At 47.2% G+C, this 15,925-nt stretch overlaps 1 protein-coding gene across 1 annotated transcript in view; it reads right to left on the bottom strand.

Moving 5' to 3' along the window:
* LOC121580562 (ralA-binding protein 1-A-like) overlaps positions 1 to 15,925 on the bottom strand; it is a 32,700-nt gene that overhangs the window by 3,405 nt on the left and 13,370 nt on the right. The window contains 8 exon segments of the mRNA XM_045224923.1: positions 4,172 to 4,303; positions 6,161 to 6,199; positions 6,201 to 6,247; positions 6,250 to 6,322; positions 7,132 to 7,287; positions 8,286 to 8,479; positions 9,830 to 9,972; positions 11,779 to 11,921. Of these exon segments, the coding sequence (XP_045080858.1) occupies positions 4,172 to 4,303; positions 6,161 to 6,199; positions 6,201 to 6,247; positions 6,250 to 6,322; positions 7,132 to 7,287; positions 8,286 to 8,479; positions 9,830 to 9,972; positions 11,779 to 11,921 (927 nt within the window).

Here is a 15,925-nt window from a genome sequence, read left to right as displayed (position 1 = left end):
GTCTCACACTCCTAGAGACACACACACACACACACACACACGGCTACTCACACTATCTTAGTCTCACACACACACACACACACACACACACACAGGTTAGAGAGACTGGCTATCTCCTGGGCTATCTTAGTCTCACACTCCTAGAGACACACACACACAGGTTAGAGAGACTGGCTATCTCCTGGGCTATCTTAGTCTCACACTCCTAGAGACACACACACACACACACACTGCTATCTCACTGCCTACACTCACACACACCACACACACACACACACACACACACAGGTTAGAGAGACTGGCTATCTCCTGGGCTATCTTAGTCTCACACTCCTAGAGACACACACACACACACACAGGTTAGAGAGACTGGCTATCTCCTGGGCTATCTTAGTCTCACACTCCTAGACGCCACACACACACACACAGGTTAGAGAGACTGGCTATCTCCTGGGCTATCTTAGTCTCACACTCCTAGAGACACACACACACCCACATGTTAGAGAGACTGGCTATCTCCTGGGCTATCTTAGTCTCACACTCCTAGAGGTACACACACACACAGGTTAGAGAGACTGGCTATCTCCTGGGCTATCTTAGTCTCACACTCCTAGAGACACACACACACCACACACACACACACACACACAGGTTAGAGAGACTGGCTATCTCCTGGGCTATCTTAGTCTCACACTCCTAGAGACACACACACACAGGTTAGAGAGACTGGCTATCTCCTGGGCTATCTTAGTCTCACACTCCTAGAGACACACACAGGTTAGAGAGACTGGCTATCTCCTGGGCTATCTTAGTCTCACACTCCTAGAGACACCACACCCACTCACACACACACACACACAGGTTAGAGAGACTGGCTATCTCCTGGGCTATCTTAGTCTCACACTCCTAGAGACACACACACACACACAGGTTAGAGAGACTGGCTATCTCCTGGGCTATCTTAGTCTCACACTCCTAGAGACACACACACACACACACCCCCACACACGGTTAGAGAGCTGGCTATCTCCTGGGCTATCTTAGTCTCACACTCCTAGAGACACACACACACACACCACACCCGGTTAGAGAGACTGGCTATCTCCTGGGCTATCTTAGTCTCACACTCCTAGAGACACACACACAGGTTAGAGAGACTGGCTATCTCCTGGGCTATCTTAGTCTCACACTCCTAGAGACACACACACAGGTTAGAGAGACTGGCTATCTCCTGGGCTATCTTAGTCTCACACTCCTAGAGACACACACACACAGGTTAGAGAGACTGGCTATCTCCTGGGCTATCTTAGTCTCACACTCCTAGAGACACACACAGGTTAGAGAGACTGGCTATCTCCTGGGCTATCTTAGTCTCACACTCCTAGAGACACACACAACAGGTTAGAGAGGCTGGCTATCTCCTGGGCTATCTTAGTCTCACACTCCTAGAGACACACACACACAGGTTAGAGAGACTGGCTATCTCCTGGGCTATCTTAGTCTCACACTCCTAGAGAGACACACACACACACACACAGGTTAGAGAGGCTGGCTATCTCCTGGGCTATCTTAGTCTCACACTCCTAGAGACACACACACAGGTTAGAGAGACTGGCTATCTCCTGGGCTATCTTAGTCTCACACTCCTAGAGACACACACACAGGTTAGAGAGACTGGCTATCTCCTGGGCTATCTTAGTCTCACACTCCTAGAGACACACACACACACACACACGGTTAGAGAGACTGGCTATCTCCCTGGGCTATCTTAGTCTCACACTCCTAGAGACACACACACACAGGTTAGAGAGACTGGCTATCTCCTGGGCTATCTTAGTCTCACACTCCTAGAGACACACACACACAGGTTAGAGAGACTGGCTATCTCCTGGGCTATCTTAGTCTCACACTCCTAGAGGCACACACACACAGGTTAGAGAGGCTGGCTATCTCCTGGGCTATCTTAGTCTCACACTCCTAGAGACACACACACAGGTTAGAGAGACTGGCTATCTCCTGGGCTATCTTAGTCTCACACTCCTAGAGACACACACAGGTTAGAGAGACTGGCTATCTCCTGGGCTATCTTAGTCTCACACTCCTAGAGCACACACACACAGGTTAGAGAGACTGGCTATCTCCTGGGCTATCTTAGTCTCACACTCCTAGAGACACACACACACACAGGTTAGAGAGACTGGCTATCTCCTGGGCTATCTTAGTCTCACACTCCTAGAGGCACACACACACAGGTTAGAGAGACTGGCTATCTCCTGGGCTATCTTAGTCTCACACTCCCTAGAGACACACACACACAGGTTAGAGAGACTGGCTATCTCCTGGGCTATCTTAGTCTCACACTCCTAGAGACACACACACAGGTTAGAGAGACTGGCTATCTCCTGGGCTATCTTAGTCTCACACTCCTAGAGACACACACACAGGTTAGAGAGACTGGCTATCTCCTGGGCTATCTTAGTCTCACACTCCTAGAGACACACACACAGGTTAGAGAGACTGGCTATCTCCTGGGCTATCTTAGTCTCACACTCCTAGAGACACACACAGGTTAGAGAGACTGGCTATCTCCTGGGCTATCTTAGTCTCACACTCCTAGAGACACACACACACACACCCCCCCAAGGTTAGAGAGACTGGCTATCTCCTGGGCTATCTTAGTCTCACACTCCTAGAGACACACACACACACACACACGGTTAGAGAGACTGGCTATCTCCTGGGCTATCTTAGTCTCACACTCCTAGAGACACACACACACACACACACACACGTTAGAGAGACTGGCTATCTCCTGGGCTATCTTAGTCTCACACTCCTAGAGACACACACACACAGGTTAGAGAGACTGGCTATCTCCTGGGCTATCTTAGTCTCACACTCCTAGAGACACACACACACACGGTTAGAGAGACTGGCTATCTCCTGGGCTATCTTAGTCTCACACGCCTAGAGACACACACACACAGGTTAGAGAGACTGGCTATCTCCTGGGCTATCTTAGTCTCACACTCCTAGAGACACACACAGGTTAGAGAGACTGGCTATCTCCTGGGCTATCTTAGTCTCACACTCCTAGAGACACACACACACCACACACACCACAGGTTAGAGAGACTGGCTATCTCCTGGGCTATCTTAGTCTCACACTCCTAGAGACACACACACACACACACACACACAGGTTAGAGAGACTGGCTATCTCCTGGGCTATCTTAGTCTCACACTCCTAGAGACACACACACACACACACACACACCGGTTAGAGAGACTGGCTATCTCCTGGGCTATCTTAGTCTCACACTCCTAGAGGCACACACACACAGGTTAGAGAGACTGGCTATCTCCTGGGCTATCTTAGTCTCACACTCCTAGAGACACACACACACAGGTTAGAGAGACTGGCTATCTCCTGGGCTATCTTAGTCTCACACTCCTAGAGACACACACACACAGTTAGAGAGACTGGCTATCTCCTGGGCTATCTTATCTCACACTCCAGAGGCACACACACACAGGTTAGAGAGACTGGCTATCTCCTGGGCTATCTTAGTCTCACACTCCTAGAGGTACACACACACACACACACACACACACACACACAGCACACACACACACGCTGGTTAGTTTAGAGCAGGGTTTCCCAAACTCGGTCCCCACCCCAGAGTGCACGTTTTGGTTTTTGCCAGCACACACAGCTGATTCAAATAACCAAAGCTTGATGATGAGTTGGTTATTTGAATCAGCTGTGTGATTCACAGCGGAGGCCCCAGGACCGTTTGGGAAACCCTGGTTTAGAGTGACTGGCTATCTCTTGGGCCAACTTAGTGTCTCTCACACACAGGATGAGACAGTAGTGATTGGTATTGGCCCCGAGCCACATGCAGGGCCTTCAGAAAGTATTCATACCCCTTAACTTATTCCACATGTTGTTGTGTTACAGCCTGAATTCAAATGGATCCAATTAAATAAAACATCCCACCCATCTACACCCAATACCCTCATAATGGCCAACATTTTGTTTAGATTTAATCCATTTTAGAATAAGGGTGTAACGTAACAAAATGTGGAAAAAGTCAAGGGGTCTGAATACTTTCCGAAGGCGCTGTAGATGAGATGGAGCCATATTTAACGATGTTGTGTGTGTCCTTGCCTGTTTCTTGGCTTCCCGTAGTTTGCGTTTGAGAGCCGTGAGGATGCGTTGAACCTCCCAGAGCCTCTCCTCTTTTGACAGATCCTTCACCCCAGCCTGGAGGTCCCTGTGGAGGCAGTTCAACAGGAACTCCTGGGGGGCATGTAATAACGTTAAGGTTTATAACACCTTAATAAAACATACTGTATGAACAGAGGTGAAGCTGGAAAGAAATGTGTATTTCCATATAAATAGATGTACAGTGGGGGAAAAAAAGTATTTAGTCAGCCACCAATCGTGCAAGTTCTCCCACTTAAAAAGATGAGAGAGGGCTGTAATTTTCATCATAGGTACACGTCAACTATGACAGACATATTGAGAAAAAAAATCCAGAAAATCACATTGTAGGATTTTAATGAATTTATTTGCAAATGATGGTGGAAAATAAGTATTTGGTCAATAACAAAAGTTTCTCAATACTTTGTTATATACCCTTTGTTGGCAATGACACAGGTCAAACGTTTTCTGTAAGTCTTCACAAGGTTTTCACACACTGTTGCTGGTATTTTGGCCCATTCCTCCATGCAGATCTCCTCTAGAGCAGTGATGTTTTGGGGCTGTCGCTGGGCAACACGGACTTTCAACTCCCCTCCAAAGATTTTCTATGGGGTTGAGATCTGGAGACTGGCTAGGCCACTCCAGGACCTTGAAATGCTTCTTACAAAGCCACTCCTTCGTTGCCCGGGCGGTGTGTTTGGGATCATTGTCATGCTGAAAGACCCAGCCACGTTTCATCTTCAATGCCCTTGCTGATGGAAGGAGGTTTTCACTCAAAATCTCACGATACATGGGCCCATTCATTCTTTCCTTTACACGGATCAGTCGTCCTGGTCCCTTTGCAGAAAAAACAGCCCCAAAGCATGATGTTTCCACCCCCATGCTTCACAGTAGGTATGGTGTTCTTTGGATGCAACTCAGCATTCTTTGTCCTCCAAACACGACGAGTTGAGTTTTTACCAAAAAGTTATATTCTGGTTTCATCTGACCATATGACATTCTCCCCAATCCTCTTCTGGATCATCCAAATGCACTCTAGCAAACTTCAGACGGGCCTGGACATGTACTGGCTTAAGCAGGGGGACATTCTGGCACTGCAGGATTTGAGTCCCCTGGCGGCGTAGTGTGTTACTGATGGTAGGCTTTGTTACTTTGGTCCCAGCTCTCTGCAGGTCATTCACTAGGTCCCCCGTGTGGTTCTGGGATTTTTGCTCACCGTTCTTGTGATCATTTTGACCCCACGGGGTGAGATCTTGCGTGGAGCCCCAGATCGAGGGAGATTATCAGTGGTCTTGTATGTCTTCCATCTCCTAATAATTGCTCCCACAGTTGATTTCTTCAAACCAAGCTGCTTACCTATTGCAGATTCAGTCTTCCCAGCCTGGTGCAGGTCTACAATTTTGTTTCTGGTGTCCTTTGACAGCTCTTTGGTCTTGGCCATAGTGGAGTTTGGAGTGTGACTGTTTGAGGTTGTGGACAGGTGTCTTTTATACTGATAACAAGTTCAAACAGGTGCCATTAATACAGGTAACGAGTGGAGGACAGAGGAGCCTCTTAAAGAAGAAGTTACAGGTCTGTGAGAGCCAGAAATCTTGCTTGTTTGTAGGTGACCAAATACTTATTTTCCACCATAATTTGCAAATCAATTCATTAAAAATCCTACAATGTGATTTTCTGGATTTTGTTTTCTCAATTTGTCTGTCATAGTTGACGTGTACCTATGATGAAAATTACAGGCCTCTCTCATCTTTTTAAGTGGGAGAACTTGCACAATTGGTGGCTGACTAAATACTTTTTTCCCCCACTGTATTTCCCCATTTTGAGCTATTAATTTCTTGCGAAATCTACATGTTCATTCAGTGGAATGAGGATGCAGCAGAAACATTAAACCATAGTGTCACAAAGGTTGAATAAATACTGCATTCTGTTCATTATGGGTTAGTATAAACACACCTGTCGTCGTATCTCCTCCTTGATGCTGTCCTGCGTCTCCAGGCAGGGCCGGCATGGTGGCAGCATTGGACCAGCGGAGGGGCGGGACACGGGTCTCAGGAACACCTCCCCAAACAGCTCCCGGACGTGGGTGAAGAACACGTACAGGACCCTGTTCCCAATCTGGAGGAGAGAGGACAGGGGAACAGACAGACAGGTCACATGCATATTCAATAAATTGCCCTGACACAGTGTTAGCCCTCTGAGCTAAAGTCTAGTAGTTGGTAGTGCTGATAATGAAGTCTGCTAGTCCAGGTTCAGTGGAACTAGAGAACCCAAAATAGTTCCCCTGTGGAAGTATATTAGCCCTACGGAACTGGGCCAGGGTTTCACTGAGGACTGTTCTCTCTCTCTCCCTCATTCTACACACCTCTCCTCCTCTTCTCCCTGTACAGAGCTGTCTCCTTCTCTCCTCCCTGTACAGAGCTGTCTCCTTCTCTCCTCCCTGTACAGAGCTGTCTCCTCCTCTCCTCCCTGTACAGAGCTGTCTCCTTCTCTCCTCCCTGTACAGAGCTGTCTCCTTCTCTCCTCTCCTCCCTGTACAGAGCTGTCTCCTTCTCTCCTCCCTGTACAGAGCTGTCTCCTTCTCTCCTCCCTGTACAGAGCTGTCTCCTTCTCTCCTCCCTGTACAGAGCTGTCTCCTCCTCTCCTCCCTGTACAGAGCTGTCTCCTTCTCTCCTCCCTGTACAGAGCTGTCTCCTTCTCTCCTCCCTGTACAGAGCTGTCTCCTTCTCTCCTCTCCTCCCTGTACAGAGCTGTCTCCTTCTCTCCTCCCTGTACAGAGCTGTCTCCTTCTCTCCTCCCTGTACAGAGCTGTCTCCTTCTCTCCTCCCTGTACAGAGCTGTCTCCTTCTCTCCTCCCTGTACAGAGCTGTGTTGTGATTCCTGTATGTAATAAAAAACGCTCCACAAATAAAAAGTATTATTATTACCTGTACAGTGGGGTTGAGTACGATGGATATATTCTGGATATTCATCTTGGTGTCGGTCTCTCTTGTGATAACATGGTCCAAGTGAGTGACCAGCCAGGACAGGAGCAGACGGCTGCCAGGGGGCACCTCCACTAAGAGACGCTGGAACTCTGTCACCTGACATATAAAACACCGTTTTAGAACTCTGTCACCTGACAAATAAAACACCGCTTTAGAACTCTGTCACTACAAATCTGTTTTAGAACTCTGTCACCTGACAAATAAAACACTGTTTTAGAACTCTGTCACCTGACAAATAAAACACCGTTTTAGAACTCTGTCACCTGACAAATAAAACACTGTTTTAGAACTCTGTCACCTGACAAATAAAACACCGTTTTAGAACTCTGTCACCTGACAAATAAAACACTGTTTTAGAACTCTGTCACCTGACAAATAAAACACTGTTTTAGAACTTTGTCACCTGACAAATAAAACACAGTTTTAGAACACTGTCACCTTTACATCCATCTTGATCGTTCAAAACATTCAAAAACAACTTTATCCGATATTTCATCAAATTGCCAGATGTTGCCGATGAACTCGCTGTTATTTGAAAAGTGCTTGATTTAGTTTGGAGTTTGCACTTATTGGGGCTACTCGATTGGTTCTGTTTTACCAGGAAAACTAAATCACGTGCAGCTCAAGGTTTCTAAAGTATTTGACATTTTGAATTTGACCCATGTCTAGGGCTTGGAATTGCCAGGGACCTCACGATACGATATTATCACGATAATTAGGTGCCGATACGATGTGTATTGCGATTCTCATGATTCTATATGCATTGTGATTCCATACTGTGATTTTATTGCGATTCGATGTTCCTAACATCTTGCTCACCATATGTCTGCTGCACAGGGACAAGAGAGAGCCATGAGAAAACTAGTTTTGATCAGTCATGGCAATAAAAGTGCTGGAAACAAATTGGTTCCTTATTTAAAAAGAAGATGGAGATCAAGCTATGAAGGAAAAATTAGTTTTAGTGCAGGTACAGCCAACTAGCGCAAAAAACAATATTGCGATACCAATATATCGTCAAAAATGATATCCTGATATGTAACCGTATTGATTTAGTCCCCCATCACTATCCAGTTCTGTTCATACTGTCCTCTCACCTTCTCAGCCTCGGCTGATCGACTGCAGGCGTCCTCAAAGCGTTGCGCCAGGTCTCGTCCCAGCAGGTTCTCAGGCAGCTCTCGGAGGAACTGTTTCAACAGGCTGGCTACGGTGTGAGGGTCATACTCCTCCAAGCACGGACACTCCTCACGGTCATACGATGCCTTTAGCTCATCCACCTTAGATTTCATACCTGGGAGAGAGGGAGGGAGGAGAGAGAGGGAAGAGAGAGAGAGAGAGGGTGGGAGGGAGGAGAGAGAGGGAAGAGAGAGAGAGAGAGGGTGGGAGGAGAGAGAGGGTGGGAGGAGAGAGAGGGAGGGAGGAGAGAGAGGGGGGGAGGAGAGAGAGGGAGGGAGGAGAGAGAGGGTGGGAGGGAGGAGAGAGAGGGAAGAGAGAGAGAGAGAGGGTGGGAGGAGAGAGAGGGAAGAGAGAGAGAGAGGGTGGGAGGAGAGAGAGGGAAGAGAGAGAGAGAGAGGGTGGGAGGAGAGAGAGGGAGGGAGGGAGGAGAGAGGGGGAAGAGAGAGAGGGAAGAGAGAGAGAGGGTGGGAGGAGAGAGAGGGAAGAGAGAGAGGGAGAGAGAGAGGGAGGGAGGGAGGAGGGAGGGAGGGAGGGAGGGAGGGAGGGAGGGAGGGAGGGAGGGAGGGAAGAGAGAGAGGGAGGAGAGAGGGAGGGAGGGTGGGAGGAGAGCGAGGGAGAGAGAGAGAGAGAGAGAGAGAGAGAGAGAGAGAGAGAGAGCGAGAGAGAGAGAGAGAGAGGGAGGGAGGGAGGGGAGAGAGAGAGGGAGGGAGGAGATAGAGGGAGGAGAGAGAAGAGAGCGAGAGAGAGAGAGAGAGAGAGGGAGGGAGGGAGGAGGGAGGGAGGGAGGGAGGAGGTGGACATGAGTTAGAACATAATAGACAGTGCTGCTAGGATCAACATGTTATGTATTAACTATTACACATCATCCTATACACTGACTATACAAAACATTAGGAACACCTTTCCTTGACAGACTGACCAGGTGAAAGCTATGATCCCTTATTGATGTCACTTGTTAAATCCACTTCAATCAGTATAGATGAAGGGGAGGAGACAGGTTAAAGAAGGATTTTTAAGCCTTGAGACAACTGAGACATGGATTGTGTATGTGTGCCATTCAGAGGGTGAATGGGCAAGACAAAAGATTTAAGTGCCTTTGAACAGGGTATGGTAGTAGGTGCCAGGCGCACCGGTTTGTGTCAAGAACTTCAACGCTACTGGGTTTTTCACGCTCAACAAGTTTCCTGTGTGTATCAAGAATGGTCCTCCACCCAAAGGACATACAGCCAACTTGACACAACTGTGGGAAGCATTGGAGTCAACATGGGCCAGCATCCCTGTGGAGCGCTTTCGACACCTTGTAGAGTCCATGCCCCGACGAGTTGAGGCTGTTCTGAGGGCAAAGGGGGCGCAACGCAACTCAATAATGTTTGGTATACTCTGTGTATGTTACAATTATTAAAATGTAAACATATTTTTGTTCAAACTTAAATCCACACACCCCCTCATACATACTCTGATGTACCTGAGACGCGATAGATTCCTTCACACTTCATTCCGTAGCTCTCAATGTAGTCGATACACTCTCTGAAGACGGCAGGGAGCTGGATCCCGTCGTACAGGGCTGTTCTCTTCACTGCCTCAGCCAGGGGGGCCCCGAAGATGGGTCTGGGGAACAACAATACTTTACTGTCAGGGAATGGATCTTTGTCTGTTTGCTTGCAGAGACAGACACACAACTCCCAGAGACAGAACTCCCAGAGACAGACACCACAACTCCCAGAGACAGACACCACAACTCCCAGAGACAGACACCACAACTCCCAGAGACAGACACCACAACTCCCAGAGACAGACACCACAACTCCCAGAGACACAACTCCCAGAGACAGACACCACAACTCCCAGAGACAGACACCACAACTCCCAGAGACAGACACCACAACTCCCAGAGACAGACACCACAACTCCCAGAGACAGACACCACAACTCCCAGAGACAGACACCACAACTCCCAGAGACAGACAACACAACTCCCAGAGACAACTCCCAGAGACACAACTCCCAGAGACAGACAACACAACTCCCAGAGACACAACTCCCAGAGACACAACTCCCAGAGACAGACAACACAACTCCCAGAGACAGACACCACAACTCCCAGAGACAGACACCACAACTCTCAGAGACAGAACCCCCAGAGACAGACACCACAACTCCCAGAGACAGACACCACAACTCCCAGAGACAGAACTCCCAGAGACAGACACCACAACTCCCAGAGACAGAACTCCCAGAGACAGACACCACAACTCCCAGAGACAGAACTCCCAGAGACAGACACCACAACTCCCAGACACAGAACTCCCAGAGACAGACACCACAACTCCCAGACACAGAACTCCCAGAGACAGATACCACAACTCCCAGAGACAGAACTCCCAGAGACAGACACCACAACTCCCAGAGACAGAACTCCCAGAGACAGACACCACAACTCCCAGAGACAGAACTCCCAGAGACAGACACCACAACTCCCAGAGACAGACACCACAACTCCCAGAGACAGACACCACAACTCCCAGAGACACAACTCCCAGAGACAGACACCACAACTCCCAGAGACAGACACCACAACTCCCAGAGACACAACTCCCAGAGACAGACACCACAACTCCCAGAGACAGACACCACAACTCCCAGAGACAGACACCACAACTCCCAGAGACAGACACCACAACTCCCAGAGACAGACACCACAACTCCCAGAGACAACTCCCAGAGACAAACTCCCAGAGACAGACACCACAACTCCCAGAGACAAACTCCCAGAGACACAACTCCCAGAGACAGACAACACAACTCCCAGAGACACAACTCCCAGAGACAGACACCACAACTCCCAGAGACAGAACCCCCAGAGACAGACACCACAACTCCCAGAGACAGACAACACAATCCCAGAGACACAACTCCCAGAGACAGACACCACAACTCCCAGAGACACAACTCCCAGAGACAGACACCACAACTCCCAGAGACAGAACTCCCAGAGACAGACAACACTCCCAGACACAGAACTCCCAGAGACAGACACCACAACTCCCAGACACAGACCACACTCCCAGAGACAGAACCACAACTCCCAGAGACAGAACTCCCAGAGACAGACACCACAACTCCCAGAGACAGAACTCCCAGAGACAGACACCACAACTCCCAGAGACAGAACTCCCAGAGACAGACACCACAACTCCCAGAGACAGAACTCCCAGAGACAGACACCACAACTCCCAGAGACATAACTCCCAGAGACAGACACCACAACTCCCAGAGGGAGACACACACCCAAAGGGGTTAGAAGAACAGAATCTGGCCACTCACTCCCACCAGATGTTTTATTGTCAGGCCTGGGATTCGGACCGACAACCCTCTGGTTGCCGGCCCACCTCTCTAACCTTTAGGCTAGCTTACCTGAATGTTGGTATCTCCATGGGGACGGGCTCTGGTTCCGTTGTAGGCTTCTTCTTCTTCTTCTTCTCCTTCCACTGTTTCACCACGTCAGCTGCTGTCAGGTCTTTAGACTTCTTGTCCTCCTTGGGTGCCTTCTCCTTCACCTGGGAGACAGGAAGTCACTCAAACAGGGTGCTGGATTAAATATCCATACAAAAACACTCAATATCATAAACAGCACTCCAAAAGGACAAGATTCAATAGATATATTTTGTAACCAATGCATGAAATTATTGTTTAAAAAAAAAAAAAACTTTTATTTAAGCAGGGAGTCATGCTGAGACCATGGTCTCTTTCACAGATGAGCCCTGCATGAACACATCAATAAATAACACGATACATATCTATATAAACATAAATTACACACTACATGAAAAGCAAACGCAAAACACGGAACTCTAAATACAATCATGTGAAACTAACACATTGTTCAGTAAAAGGCCCTCTAACATCTGCCTGAATTGCCCTAGAAGCACCAACTCCACCACCTTTAAGGACATTTGGAGATCATTCCACAGGAGAGGCGTAAAAAAAACTAAAAGCTAATTTACCTAACTGGGTGGAGATTGAAGGGATCTATCTCCAGGGGTTAGCCATCCCCGAGTCCAGGTCTGGTAACTTATACGTGTGAAGGTTAACAGTGAGGTACGGTATGGCGGAAGTTTATGCAGGAGGGCTTTATAGACAAAAAGAGGCGCGATGCATCAATCTACGAGACGTCAAGGAGGGCCGGCCTACTTTCTGATACAGAATGTAATGACGTGTACTGAACTTACCGGCTTTAATAAAGCGCAACGCACTGTGTACTGTATGATAAAACTGTGTCCAATGGCTTCAATACAGTCGCAACTGCATTCATATAGACCCCTCAAACCAAACTCTGGACCTCGAAGACAGTTCCACTGCTTTTTCCCCCCATTGTTCGCCTCTAATCAGGGACTGATAGATTTTCATCAATCCAGATGCCCAGATATTTATAATGGGGATCAATGAGGGCACCGTCCAAAGTGCATATGGAGAAATCATCAGATACATTTTTACGTGATTTGGAAAACATATACTTGGTTTAAACCTGCATTAAGTCCCAATTTCAGTTCAACAAAGGCTTTCTGTAGGGCAGACTGAAGCTCTGACAGAGCCTGGTCAGCTGTGGGGGAAATAGCATACACCACAGTGTCATCTTCACCCAAATGAAAGTAGTATTACTGTTTTTTTTTTTTTTTTTTTTTACAGATAACAATATTAGAACCAGACTAAGAATCGTTCCCTGTGGGACACCTTTTGTTATGTCCAGAAAACCTGCTTTCCCATCAGTACCTGTACATACACACCGTGTTCTGCTGTCCTTTAAATAATGTTCAAACCAGCTAAACGCAGCCTGGCCCAGACCAATTGATGAAAGCCTCTGAATAAGTACTGAGTGATCCGCAGCGTCGAACGGCTTTAAGACAGAGACAGGTCAATGAAAAGAGCCGCACAGCGTTTCTTCTTCTCCAAACAATTAACATCATCATTTAAAACTATATAAATAACCGATGGTGCTTTGACCTGGTCTGTAACCTGACTGGTGAACATTTACAAAACATTTCGTAGTTAAAAAGAATCTAAGTTGATGATTGGGCGGCAGGTAGCTTAGTGGTCGAGAGCGTTGTGCCAGTAACCGAAAGGTCGCTGGTTCTAATCCCCGAGCCGACTAGGTGAAAAACCTGTCGATGTGCCCTTGAGCAAGGCACTTAACCCTAATTGCTCCTGTAAGTCGCTCTGGATAAGAGCGTCTGCTAAATGACCAATTTATTTATTTATGATTTATTTTAGGATTCTAGAATTTCTGCTAGGCAAGAGAATCTGGATACGGGGCGATAATTATTTCAGTAACACGGGTCACCACCTTTTTTTGAAGGGGGAGTATATGGGCCTCCTTCCAGATACTGGGGATGGTACCAGAAATAATTTGTAAAGGTTAAAAATGTGTTAAAGATTCAACAATCAGAGGAGCAGAAATCAAATCAATTTTTTATTTGCCACATGCGCCCGAATACAACAGGTGTAGACATTACAGTGAAACGCTTACTTACAAGCCCTTAACCAACAATGCAGTTTTTAAGAAAATAAGTTAAGTAAAAAATAAATAAGTAAAAAAATAAAAATAGCAAATAATTAAAGAGCAGCAGTAAAATAAAATAACAGTAGGGAGGTTATATACAGGGGGGTACCGGTGCAGAGTCAATGTGCGGGGTCACCGGTTAGTCGAGGTAATTGAGGTAATGTGTACATGTAGGTAGAGTTAAAGTGACTATGCATAAATAATAAACAGAGTAGCAGCAGCGTGAAAGAAAGGATCAGCCACAGTGATTTTTTAAATATTTTTTTACATCAATCTGGGAGTCTAGCACATGACAAGTAGAAAGATATTGAAATGAAAACAAAGATTCACTAGAAGTTGATGGAACTTACATCGAGCCAACTAGAGGCTGGGAAAGGCAGTCGACTGGCTGACCAGCGTAAATTAAACCACCATTTCTTTCAAATAAAAAAGCCTGCTGAGATAAGTGATGCTTTTAATTAGCATTTTATGTAATTTATCTCAGTAAAGATCACAGAGTCTGACAATTTAGGCAGGGAAGGAGAGGAATTTCCACGCTTCAGTGCATTAACTGTTTTCCAAAATGTAGCTCAATTGGTCCTCTGTAGCTCAATTGGTAGAGCATGGCGCTTGTAAAGCCAGGGTAGTGGGTTCGATCCCCGCGACCACCCATACGTAAAAATGTATGCACACATGACTGTAAGTCGCTTTGGATAAAATCGTCTGCTAAATGGCATGTTATTATTATATTATTATAGACGGATCACCGGCAGAGTCAGAGATAGAGCTCAGAAAGTAGCTAGATTTAGCTTTCTTGAATGAGGAAGTACATCTATTTCTCAATTGCCTGAAAAGCTGCCAGTCAGCTACAGAGTCCGTTTTTCTATCCTTGGCCCAGGCCTGATTTCTCATCATAATAACATCTGAAAGTTCTATAGAGAACCAAGGATCTGTTCTATTTTTTTGTTCTGCTGGGTTTAAAAGGGAGCGTATTTGTCTGCCAGAAATAATTGATGAGAACAATTCTAAAGCCAATTCAGGGCCAGATATGCAGCTGATAGAGGAGAAGTCAGTAATACATACACTATTTCAGCCACACCCGTTGCTGACAGGTGTATAAAATCCAGCACACAGCCATGCGATCTCCATAGACAAACATTGGCGATTCTATTCAATGTGGCACCATCATAGGATGCCACCTTTACAACAAGTCAGCTCGTCATATTTCTGCCCTGCTAAAGCTGCCCCCGATCAACTGTAAGTGCTGTTATTGTGAAGTGGAAACGTCTAGGAGCTCAGCCGCGAAGTGGTAGGCCACACAAGCTCACAGAACGGGACCGCCGAGTGCTGAAGCGTGTAGTGCGTAAAAATCGTCTGTCCTCGGTTGCAACACTCACTACCGAGTTCCAAACTGCCTCTGGAAATAACGTCAGCACAATAACTGTTTGTCGGGAGCTTAATTAAATGGGTTTCCATGGCCGAGCAGCCGCACACAAGCCTAAGATCACCATGCGCAATGCCAAGCGTCGGCTGGAGTGGTGTAAAGCTCGCCGCCATTGGACTCTTGAGCAGTGGAAACGCATCCATCTGGCAGTCCAACGGACGAATCTGGGTTTGCGGATGCCAGGAGAACGCTACCTGCCCGAATGCATAGTGCCAACTGTAAAGTTTGGTGGAGGAGGAATAATGGTAACATTACAGCATACAATGACATTCTAGACGATTCTGTGCTTCCAACTTTGTGGCAACAGTTTGGGGAAGGCCCTTTCCTGTTTCAGCATGACAATGCCCCATTGCACAAAGCGAGGTCTATACAGAAATGGTTTGTCAAGATCAGTGTGGAATAACTTCACTGGCCTACACAAAGCCCTGACCTCAACCCCATCGAACACCTTTGGGATGAATTGGAACGCTGACTGCGAGCCAGGCCTAATCGCCCAACATCAGTGCCCGACCTCACTAATGCTCGTGGCTGAATGGAAGCAAGTCCCCGCAGCAATGTTCCAACATCTAGTGGAAAGCCTT

Source organism: Coregonus clupeaformis, chromosome 14 (genome assembly GCF_020615455.1).
Source record: "Coregonus clupeaformis isolate EN_2021a chromosome 14, ASM2061545v1, whole genome shotgun sequence".
In the NCBI taxonomy this organism is placed as follows: domain Eukaryota; kingdom Metazoa; phylum Chordata; class Actinopteri; order Salmoniformes; family Salmonidae; genus Coregonus; species Coregonus clupeaformis.
Note: the sequence above shows the minus strand (reverse complement) of the source record. Positions and strands in the feature narration are given on the sequence as shown.